The 12,120-nt window shown below is 38.9% G+C and overlaps 1 protein-coding gene across 2 annotated transcripts in view; it reads right to left on the reverse strand.

Moving 5' to 3' along the window:
- Positions 1 to 1,610: 1,610 nt before the first annotated feature.
- Positions 1,611 to 12,120, reverse strand: part of LOC110955009 (metal transporter CNNM4) — a 46,334-nt gene continuing 35,824 nt past the window's right edge. For both annotated transcript variants that reach the window (XM_022199802.2, XM_022199801.2), the window contains 2 exons: positions 10,036 to 10,211; positions 1,611 to 9,207 (listed from right to left, as the gene is read on the reverse strand). In XM_022199802.2, coding sequence (XP_022055494.1) covers positions 8,671 to 9,207; positions 10,036 to 10,211 — 713 coding nt within the window. In that variant the 3' untranslated portion in view covers positions 1,611 to 8,670. The remainder of the gene's footprint in view (positions 9,208 to 10,035; positions 10,212 to 12,120) is intronic.

The raw sequence follows: 12,120 nt of genomic DNA on the forward strand, positions 1-12,120 counted from the left end.
AAGTATTTGTGCCATCCACTTCTGTCTCATAGCTGTTTAAAATCTGTGTTTGTTAAATGGAACAAGTTATTCTCCAACTGCGGAGGTTAGACAAAACCAAAGGTTGTGAAACGGTATGGTATTATCATCTATTATAGACTTCAGAACTGGCCCATGTTAGTGTGTTAATCACAATAGTTGGGGGACAAAATTGCTGCAAAGTGTTAGAGTTTTGAAGGCATCTTTTTCTTTTTCTTACAGCCAGCAATGTCTTCTTCGATTTAGATTAAACGTGAGCATGTGAGTGCTGTTTTAAATGGGACCTATTATGCTTTTCTTTATTTTCTGTCATATAATTTATGTGTTCAGTGTTGGCTGTTCACATTAAATGTTGTGAAAATTTTCAATAATGAGGAAAACGCATGTAAAAAAGTAATTGATCGTGCCCTGATCAGGCACAAGAACATAGCATTGCTGGCTTCAACAATCTTTTAAAATGATGATTTTCTGTCATTTGGACATAGGTCATTTTAATGTTCCTCCTGGCTTCATTAAGATAACCTACCACAAAGAGACACTTATGTGGAGCAGGTATTCATCTCAGAGGAAAAACTCCCACAAACAGCTAAAACTAACAAACTAGACTTCACCTCCTGTTAATGTTTTGTCAAAACCTGGATTACATTTAGTATTATTATAGACTCTCAAAAATAACCCAACATTACTGTGTTTTCTGTCTTCATCACATCCTTCAGGTTCTAATAGATGTGAAGAAAAGTTCATAAGGAGTGTATTTTGTGATTTTGTCAGTAAATTGTCTTTTGCACTTAAATGTGTTGGGAGCAATATTAGAGAAGAAATGTTCAAAAAGTCCCCAAATTGGTTCACACAACATTAAGGACATTGTTTATGCATGCGTGTCCAATAATGTGGCTGCATGCAGTTCAGATTCGTACTGTGTTGGAAGTAATATGGAAATGTTATTAGGTCCCACTTAGTAAGATTGCCATTCCAGGTGCTTATCCAGACATTAAGATTAATGGAAAAGGGTGCATGTCCGAAAGGGACGGAACACCTCAGACTGCTGTGAACACTCCAGTGTTTTAAATGTTTGCTTTTCCACTTTCTTTGTATGATGATTTGCTCCAAACACAGCATACCCACAGGCAGTGTAGCTCACAAGCACTGGATGCAGGCTTCCAGAGTTTGGCCAATGATAAGAAAGTGGACTTTGTGAGGAAGGAATTAAAGGTGCATGAGCTAAAACAGTTAGTTCAGACAAAGGATGAACTGAGGGACTGCACAAAGGGCCAGAAAAAGATAAATGAGAATTTTTTGAACTGTAAATCATGAAGAGCAACTTTAGCAGAATCCCAGTATAAAACCTAGAGCTGAAAAAATGAGCTTTAAGACACACAGCAACTGCCCTGTACCTTTAGCACAATACATATTTTAATTCGTCTGAAGTTCATCTGTGGTGTGTAACATCTGCTGTGCATTCACATTAATGATATATTCATGCAATAAGTGTATGTTTTAATCTAGGCAGCCACAGTTTGAGAAGCTGACAACTTGCATCCTGTTCTCACATCAGAGTTAGTTTTCTGCAGGCACAGAATCAAACAGAGATCTTCTGTAGAGAAATATATCTCAGGTTTATTAACCTCATAGATTCTTCAAATGCCTTACAGTAGTTATAAAACATTATATACACATTGCTTTAAGTTACACAATCCATGTTTAGAAGTGCTCCTCCATCTCTGCTAAACCCCTGCAAAATTAAACAAACAAAAAAGCCAAGCATGTTGCAGCCGAGTATGAATATTAAAACCTGCCAAACAGGTATTCTGCATCTGCTGTGCACAGCCTGGGGAAAGGAAAAGGGAAAACAGAATTTATGAAGTCAAGGCCTGGATTTTAAGTATCGTTTTTTTGTATTTCAGGTCTGTCTCATACCACTGCAACTCTGAAACATAACAAACACTGTCTGACCTATATATCTAAACAGGATGAGAGCAGATGCGATTTTCTCTCTTCACTTTGTACAGTTCAACGCAATTTACCTGTGAATGATATACAGTATGGAAAACGCACTCTGCAGCTGAAAATATTTAACCTTCATACAGGTCTAATCATTACACCACTGCAGGCCTAAAAAACAACACTGCAGGAGTCGCTGATAAGCCCCGCTGCCCTCTTGATAACAGAAAAGGGTCTGAACAATAAAAATGCCTTAGCATATCAGACTGGCAGTCAAAGCCAGAGGAATTTCAATACTTTAACGCAGCACGAGAGGAGTCGTGACGAGGGCAGGGTGAAAAATAGATGAGGAAGAGTGAGAGGGAAGTGTGGGAGGAGAGACGAAGGAAAAGGAGAGATTTTGGCAGAGAAAAAAGCTTTAGTTATTATGTCTGATGACAAATAAAAAGAGAAGAAAGCTACAGAAGATAGCAGGAATAAATTAATAAATAGGTCAACTCTGTGCAATGTTTATTGCTATGCAATGCCTTCCTAGTAAAACAAGGGAAATAAAACACACCATCTTCTCTCATTATAAATAGAGCTATTTTTTCCAATAGATCTCTCAGCATCTATTAATGTACAGAGTATTTACAGTAATATAACACAAACAGCAATCAGGAAACTGAACACAGTGTTTTTGGGCAAAATAACCCAATAAGAGCTGCGACTCACAGCTGGAAGCCCATTTCACAGAACCGTGTGCACAAAAAAAAAACATAAATACAATGTTTACAATAAATACAGTCTTACAAAGTAAGTTTTCACATTTCCCAGTACACAAACTGGTAGTCACACAGCCAACCAGTGGCTTCACTGGAAACCAACAGAACAAATTGCTACATGAGACCTATGAACCAGCAGACAGGTCTATTTTTTTTTTTTTTTTGAAATAGAGGGTGAGGGTAAGGCTATGTCGACTATACATCTGCATTTTACACAGGTTTTCAGCTCAGTAAACTGAAACATCCTGCTGAATAAAATCTATGGTTTCACACAGTGTAAATCTTCTCCATGGCCAGATTTACCTTTTAGGTGGCCCCTGGGCAAAAATGTGCTGCCAGGCACCCCTTTGTGTCTGGTATTTCTAAGGAATGGCTACAGGTTTGCTCCACAGTTCCAAATCAGTTTTGAAATCTCAATCATGTGAGCACAAAATTGAAATAATGAAGGGAGGTAGGGGCGTAATTGTATGAAACGTTCATTTTGGGCAGAAGCCTAATTAAATTCATGTATTTACCTTCTGGAATAAAAACTCCAAAGCACCTGGAACATTTTGGCAGTGCATCAGTTGTTACTTACAACCTTATAGCAGGCTAGCTAGGGCTCCAACAAATAGTTATTTTAATTCTTGATCTTTTTTTGATCAATTGATGATAAAGGTAAGCCTTTACAGCTGCTGACACTGTGTGATTTTTAGCTTGTCCCAGTTGTTAGTCATGGTATTGCAATGAAAATAAAATCCAGTGGCCCAAAAAGCCTTTTTCTCATCTACCTCCATCATTGAAGACCTGCTGTATAACTGTAAACAAATTCGGCTTCACCCTTTTTTATTATGAATCCTTTTTGGTCATAAAAACCTCCCCAGAGCCTATAACTCCAAAATGTGCATAAAATAAGTCATGGAAACACGGTTATTGACTGTTCGCAACATTTGAGAAGAATTGGGGTCAGAAAGATTCCCAAAAACTGAACCTTAAATTTCGTTTGTCATTACACTCCTAAATGAAGCTGTTTAAGCTAGATTAACAGAAGATAATAAAGCCTTAACTGTTAGGTTTTTGTTATAACAAACTAGTGGATACACAGTGACTCTGGGGTACTTGGGGTCCCCGGGCAGGAGAAGGATTTGTCAGGTAGGTAATCCAGTACACTGAAAGTCATCCGAAAAAACGAGAGATGTTTTGAAATACTCACTTGTTCTGATTTACGCTACTTGTAAGTTTAAAGTGTTTTCAAATCAGTGCTAGCTTATACAGCAGTTATCTTTTTCAAATAAATATCCTTAACTATATCATCAACAAAATAGTTCAACTTTACAGTTAGTTTCATACGTAGGAAAAAATAGGTAGATTACATGCTAGCAGCTTTAGCATCGCGCTCAGTCCGTCACCCACAGAGGGTGAGGAGTGAGCTGCCTCAGTCTGATAATCTCTTTATCTCTTCTCCAAAGGAACACAACCAAACGTCCTCCACATGCTTTCTGAACAGATACAGCAACATTTACACACACACACGTTAAAATGTATTTCACATCGGGTCAAGTATAAGAATTAATCCCTGGTCTGGAATGTCTTAGGAGGACAAGGACTGTTTCAGCAGGAAGTGGTGTGAAGTCAAGGGAAGACATGCAGTGGAATGTTTGTAGTCCATCAAATGTCAACCAGTAATTGTGCTGTGAGTGTTTCCAACATCCTACCCTGATTTTCAGCTGTCAATCCTTAACGCAGCAGCTTAGTGTTAGCTCAAAGGTTAACAAAGCGGTGAGGTGGGGGCAGACAGTGTTGGAGCGCTTCCAGATTATGACTGACGATGTTAAAGACAAACCATCTGACAAGTAAACAAATGACTGCTTTAATGCAAAGACGCTCTGTAGCTCCTGGTTACTCTATAGATCGTTTTCCACTGCAGGAACTTGTGACTTGTTTGAAAGCAGTTGTTGCATGTTCTGAATGCAGAACCAGCCCTGCAGAACCTCATTCATGGCTGTTTTCAGATTGAGAAGAAAGAACCTACTCCAGGGCAGGTATGTCTGGGCGACCCTGAAAAACAGCCGTGTTGGTCTGAAATCCAAATCGAGCAGCAGTCTTCTACCTTCCAACATCGCCCTCATCAACATAAAATGTGCCTAATAACCCAGAAAAAAACTACCTCATCTTCCCAAAGTGGCTAATCCGATTCCAATCAACCCACCAATAGTCACAATCCATCTCAAGGCCAAAATATCAAACCTCCTCTTTGTTTTATTTCGTATGTGATCATTCAACTGGAGTTATGTTCAGTAACTACTATTCACAGTTGTTTTGCGGCACTCTGAGTTAAGTTCGCAGCAAAAGCTGTAAGATCCTACATTGCAAAGGAAAGAGAATAACTGAAACAGGCAGCTGCTGGGCCACTTATGTAAATGTTTACATCACCAGACACCCGTCTCAAATTCACGCAGTGGAAAAAACGTCTTATGTTGTCAATTGGTGAGTCCTAGAGGTGCTCAAACGTGGCCTGTTTAGAGTATTAAAGCTAAGCCAAGAGCTGCTCACTCTAGCTGTTTATTTAGCACACAGACATGAAAGTGCTCCTAAAAATTTGAGTACTGCAGACAGACTTCGTTTTTATTGTTTGGTTCAGTTTCTGTTTATCAGGCCCAGTATTACATTTGGGCAGAATATGCAGAAAAGCCCTAAATAAACTTGCAGAGCAGATGGTATGTAATTAAAAAGCAGCCAACTGTGCTGTGAACATACTTCCTGCTGAAAGCTGTGAGCACACTTGTTGCTCTGGGTTATTTGGTCTTTGTGCCACTTGTTGATTATTAAGCAGTGTCAGCCTGAACACATACTAACTTGGTGGAAATGAATAAGAAAGCTCAATGTAATTTATAACCAGGAGTTTTGACATGTCAGTGAACGCACAGTGTTGCAACCAGCTAAGATCCAGTTTGGTTAACTCCTCGTGTCTGTATGCTGGGAAGCTTTGAGCTGGAGCTGCACCAAACTGTATTCACAGTGAGGGATTTTTAGTGGAGATGCTGAGGTGGAAGACAATAAACGGCATTTGTGCAGCTTGAACTTCTGCTACAACGATTTCAAGAACCAAAGAAAGCAAAAAATAAATTAAAACTCTAAAATATAAAACAATTCAAATTTCAAATACATATAAATTAATATTAAGTAAAATAAATATTTCAACATCACTCTTGAAAATTAAATAATTTAAAACATATTGCCTTTAAGAGGTAAGCCAGGACGACAAACCACCTTCACATCCCTCGTATTATTGCATTAAAGGACCACACCACTGTTTTTGCACATTTTAACCACTTAGTTACAATTGATGTGGAATTATATTAAATGCATTGCATGCTGCTAATTTCTTTTTTTTGCTGCTAATTTCTTTTTTTTCTGTACTTTTCAGGCAGCCATTGGTTGTTAATTTCTATGAGATATAAATACTTTGTATTTTGTAATATTATTGACAATGACTAAATCGTCAAATGCCAAAAAAGCTAAGTAAAAAATATATACAAGTAAATGTTCTAATTAAATTTGATTGCTTTTGAATGATGGATTTATAATTGAGTTAAATATGCGAGAAAAAATATATTTTAAACGTGTGTACACTACAAATGTTTTTTTGTTAGTGAATTTAATAAAAACAAAATACGTGGAAGAAAATATATCTTCAAATAACCGAATTAAATTGGCCAATTAATTATTATTTTCTGTCAGTCTTCAAATAATTGACTCATAGACTTAAGTTTTAAAATGGAAGAGGGCATTTTTTTTCTAAATATTTACACTTCTACTATATTTCAATATTTTGTTAATAAATTGACATATTCAAGAATTTAAAAAATAAGAATAAAAATAGAAAATAAAATCAAAATATTCAAGTTATTCATCTATATTTACAATTTAATTGAATAGTGAACAAAATGTAAAATGTACATGTTTAACATTAACTCTGCCTTCTTTTTGTTGTGTAGTAATGCAGTTCAGGTACATACTGAGCTGTTATCTCCTACAAATATTCATATTTGGACAAAAACATACAGATGCAAGATGAACTCACGCCTAAAAACTGATTTTCCTCACATGCACAAATTAACAAAATCCAAAGGCTCCCTGAAATTTCAGAAATGTGTCCAGTATGGTTTGCAAAAGCTCAGAAATATGAAGCAATTTCATTTAAGTGGTTTAAAACATGCATCAACAGCAGTGTGGTAGTTTAACTTTCTCCTCAGCCCGCAGGAGTCACTCAGTACAGTGAATCTGGTCTTTTTTGCTGGTAGCTGAATTGACACAGACAAGTTCTTTCACATCTGTCACAACTCTGACTTATTTAAAGCCGCCTCAGTTTCAAAGAACACAAGAAACTGTCAAAGAACAGGAAACCTAAGTAAAATCAAACTTATTGAAAATGAAAACTTCATTGCCAACTTTAAAACCTTTAGAAGTTTTCCTCTTTGGTAAAATCAAATCAAACTTAGAGGTAAACTAAATAAAAACAACTGAAAACTCAACAGTAAACTGTGTAGCAGGGATACAGCGCTGATGATCGTTATCGTCTTACCAGTGATGACTTAAAGGGTCAGTTCACATAAATCACCAACAGGAAGCAGGTAGCTTCCGTTCTGTGTGCTGAGGTTGTGAGGTGTCTGCCTCCGAAATACAATGGAAGTAAAAGGGTTTTGTTGTTCTGCTAAAAACATGGAAAATTGCAGCGGATATACAGAAAGCTGAACGACAGATAGATAGATACTTTATTAACCCAGAGGGAAGTTCAAGATGATCTCAATTCTGCTCACTTTTGTCTATAGATGTGGACAAAACATCCGCAAACAAATACAAAAGAGGCTAAAGGGATTTTGCTTGCTGCACAAAAAGTGGAAAATTAGATTTTAAAAAAACATGAAGTTGAACTAAAATTTGAAAGTGTTTCACTTTTCTTCATGAATCTAGAGACTGATGTGGTGAGGACACTAAAATACATTGGAGGTAAATGGGATTTTGTTTGTGCCGTTCTAAACATTAAAAATTTGTAATGGAAAAACAAAATTGAACTTCTTTTCACTTTCGACTGAGAATGACAATACTGCATCTATAGTGCACATTATGTTCTACTTTTTCAAACATAATAAAACCCTTTTTAAGCAGAATGTTGTCGTTCTGTAGAGATCGGAGAAAGTTCAAAGACTTTACTAAATAAAAATATCTAATCTGCCCCCTGGTGGATATACTACGAACTTCACGCACTGGAGTTTACACTAATATAGCAGACGTTATCGCTGCAAATCAAAAATCATTTTTTCTTTTTGTTAATCATTGCTTTGGCCAAATTATGTTTGAGAATACAAGTTCTTGCAAAATGTTTGATTTTAACAGAAATTTGTCTCTCCAAAAACAACATCCAGTTATGTTTATGTGAACACTTTTTAGAGCAGATATTTTTATAGGATAGAAAAAGAAATACATATTTTTTTTAAAATTTAAAGTGAGCAACCAGCAGTTTTTTTTAAAAAAACTGCAATATTCCAAAACTGTGAGCACCATAAAATTAATCCCATTCACATTCATTGTACTGAGATGGAGGCAGAAATCTCAAAACCTACACAAAAAAAAGGTATCTGCAAGCAAGTATATAACTTGGGTGAACTAATTCTTTAAGAACACACACATACAGTACACAACCCGTCTTCATACTGTATCTAACCATACTCACTAGTGTTCCCCGCTTCATCGCTGTACTCTCTCCTTGGTCTTTTTCAGTGTTGGGATGGGAACATGCAGGGAGGGACACAGGAGGATCTGTGTTGGTCTCTGATGTGCTGCTGATCCTCAGCTTCCCTTAAACAGAAAAGTTCAGGAGACAACAAGCAGGAACATGAAGTAGTACCAGTGTGAGTTACATGTGAGTGAGTGCACAGGTAGTTTCGTTTCCCCACAGGGACAGTAGTTAGATGGTGCTCTCAGTGTGTGCGTGACTGATGGTGTGGACGTGGGGGTGCGGCTGGGGGTGGCTGGGCCGGCGGGGGCCCACACAGTTCTGCTGCTCACTGAGCAGAGTGGTGGTCTCTCCTGGCCCGTTCTCTGGGCCGGCAGAGGGCGGGGACTGCCGGGGTTTTGAGGGCAGGGTGGGGTGGGGGTTCAGGGAGCACGGCACTGTGCTTATAGAGGAGGGAGGGGTTTGGGAGAGGTGGGTGTGGTTGCTTGGAAGAGGGGTAGCTTGGGGCAAAGACTGGCTGGGCCTGCGACCGGAGGAAGAGGTGCCTTGAGGCAGAGCACTGCGGCCGCTAGGTGGCGTCGGCTGAGCGTTGGATGGCGGACGCTTAGCGGGAGGCGTGGCCAGCGGCAGTGGTGTGCGAATCCCTGGCGGCGTCACGGGGGGCAACGAGACAGATGTGTCCAGGCGAGTATGGCTGCCGTCTGGAGACTGTGGCGAGCTGTCCAGCCTGGAGGCCAGGAGACCGTTCTGGTACTGGTTACGAGTGATCTGAGGAGGATAAAACCACAGTAAACAGACATGGACAGTTTTTATGGAGGTTCCCATTATTCTCATCAGGCCATGATACGCTGCAGGAACCTGTGGCTGTTGGGGCCAGGCTTAGACTACGGGAGTTTTAAAATCCAAACAGATTTTAAAACCGAGTTGGAGCATAAAGAGAAACTTCACAGACACATTCTCATTCAAAAGTTTAGGGTCACCCAGACAAGTTCATTGTTTTCCATGAAAACTCACACTTTTATTCATGTGTTAACATAATTGCACAAAACTTTTCTAATCATCAATCAGCCTTTCAACACCATTAGATAACACAATGTAGCATTAGAACACAGGAGTGATGGTTGCTGGAAATGTTCCTCTGTACCCCTATGGAGATATTCCACTAAAAATCAGCCGTTTCCAGCTAGAATAGTCATTTACCACATTACCGATGTCTAGACTGTATTTCTGATTCGTTTAATGTTATCTTCATGAAAAAAATGCTTTTCTTTCAAAAATAAGGACATTTCTAAGTGAGTTCAAATTTCTGAACAGTAGTGAATGCTTTTAGATTTTTTGAAACTAAATAAACAAATTGAACTTTTGTTTTTCCTTTGCTGATTTGTGGCATTATAAGTGTGTCATACTGCACAGAAGTAATTTCTGAGCTGTCTCGCCTTCATGGTTCTGCTGTTTCCATTGAGGTGCAGGACTTTAGATTGAAGTAAAAAAAATGAACCCACAGTGAGAAAAAATGTGACAAGAACAAAAACACCCAGGTAGACTTTATGCTAAATAAGAGTCTTGCTGCTCATATCGGGTCCTTGTTAGAGTTACCTTGACAAACTGCAGGTCTGTGAGAGCTCGGACACAGAAGTCTGGGATGTACTGGAAGGGGGTGCCAGGGATCTGAGTGTTGCTCCCGCCAACAGAGCCGCTCTCCGGAGCGCGCTCAGTGCAGCTCAGAGATGCCGAGCGGTTGAGGTTGCCCCCGTGTGATGGAGAACGAAACTCTGAGGATTGAGAGAACAGAGTGAGGAAGAGGATGCAAAACATAACAATGAATAAAAAGAAATGGAAAGAAAAGCAAGCACACAGTTAAACACTGACAGAAGCAGAAATGATTGAAGGACAAATGAGACGAAAACGAGATGGCTGTCAGAAAACAGGGGAAAATGATGGCAGCAGACTGAATGTAGTGAGAGAAGTATTTGTGTTGAACACACTGCAATACACGCATCACACACGCTACATGTTAACATCATGTGCTACGAGCGACTGATGGCATGGAGATGAGTTTAATGTGCAAAGATTGCAACAAACATGCCATGCAACGAGGCAAAGTGCATTGTTTGAGCATCTTCTGGCTGCAACAGGACTTTCTGAGTACAGAGGATGGACTCCTCTCATTGGCTGGTTTTAGTGATGTCATGGAGGGGCTGTAGTCTGGTTTGAAGGGCAGAGTGGGTTTAGTAAATAACAAGGTCAAGTGGAGAGGAACAGTTGAACATCTGGGCTTAAAGGAGTCGTTTACCATTTTGGGAAATATGCTGATTTGCTTAATTAGCTTAGCATAAGGTTGGAACCCGGTAGGAACAGTTAGTCTGGCTCCACACAAAGGGAACAATACCTGATGCTAACTCTCCAAACATAGTAAGATTCTTAGCGCAATTCAAGCTTCAGTCTGAGTCCAACAGACCTTCCATTATTGGAATAACTTTCAAAATCCTTCAGTGATTGAGTCTTGTCTCTCTTGGAAAGTTTAGATGTGCGACTGAGGAGTGCAGCTGCTATTACTGAACTGGATCTAATTTTGTATATCTCGAATCCCTTGGTTGTTCAAAATTTTACTTTGTTGTCATGCTGTGGTCCCCTTCAAAAAGCTGATTTAATCTGACGGGATTTTCTGGTTAAATGAAAGTTATAAGGATAATAAAATCATATTGGTGTGGCTGCGATTTTAACATCCATTAGCTAGACTGGACATGTGCTGCAGATATCTGTGATTCACAATCCAAATATTCACATAGTCATACTTCACTTTTACCATCCAAATATCTGGAATGCCATCTGCAGATTTCTGCACTGAGTAATGACTCGGTTCTGACTCATCATAATTCTAGTTCCAGAGATCTTACATTTTTAGATTCTTAAGTTAAATAGGATGCAGCTTTTTAATTATTGAAACAGAGCTGGGCTAGCCGATTCCCTGTTTACAGGCTTTATGCTAATTACCTGCTGGCTATAGCTTCATATTTAGTGAGAGTGGCATCAGTACTCCCATTTAAAGACAGAAAGCAAATAAGCATATTTGTCAAAATTGTTAACCAGAGGTCTGTGGTCCAGCTGTTGATAAATGTCATCAGAACATCTGGCTGTTGATCAGTGGTTACAGGGAAAGAGGTGGTGACAGGGATAGAATTTAGAGTCCCATCCAGCAAGTTGTTTCTTATCCTGTAATTATGTGACTGACTGACTGAAGACGCAAACGGATGACCTGCAACTTTAGCCTTCCTTAATCCTCAGCTTCTACTGAGCATGTGCAAGCCTGCAGCTAAATACTGTATTTATTAAGAAGAGTTTGAGTAAAAAAAATCTTAACTTAAGGTCCTTTAAGCAGCTGTTCAGAGCTTTCAGTCACATCTCACAGCGTCTCCCTGCAGATACACTTATTCAGTGTGAATCCAGCTGCCAAGGAAAATCTTAGCTGTCCTTCAAAGCACCAGAAGAAGTTAGAAGGAGGACTTCAATTCAGGTTTTTGGTCTTTAAATTATTTTGTACATAATTAGTATGCAAATAATGTCAAATGAAATGATCTACTGATTTTATGGTATTTATGTAACTACAGCTTGAACATGTTTAAGTTTAAAACTGTTGATGAAACCATACGAGCAATATGATGATAGTTTCATTAAAAAGCC

The sequence above is a fragment of the Acanthochromis polyacanthus genome, chromosome 18 (genome assembly GCF_021347895.1).
Source record: "Acanthochromis polyacanthus isolate Apoly-LR-REF ecotype Palm Island chromosome 18, KAUST_Apoly_ChrSc, whole genome shotgun sequence".
NCBI lineage: Eukaryota > Metazoa > Chordata > Actinopteri > Pomacentridae > Acanthochromis > Acanthochromis polyacanthus.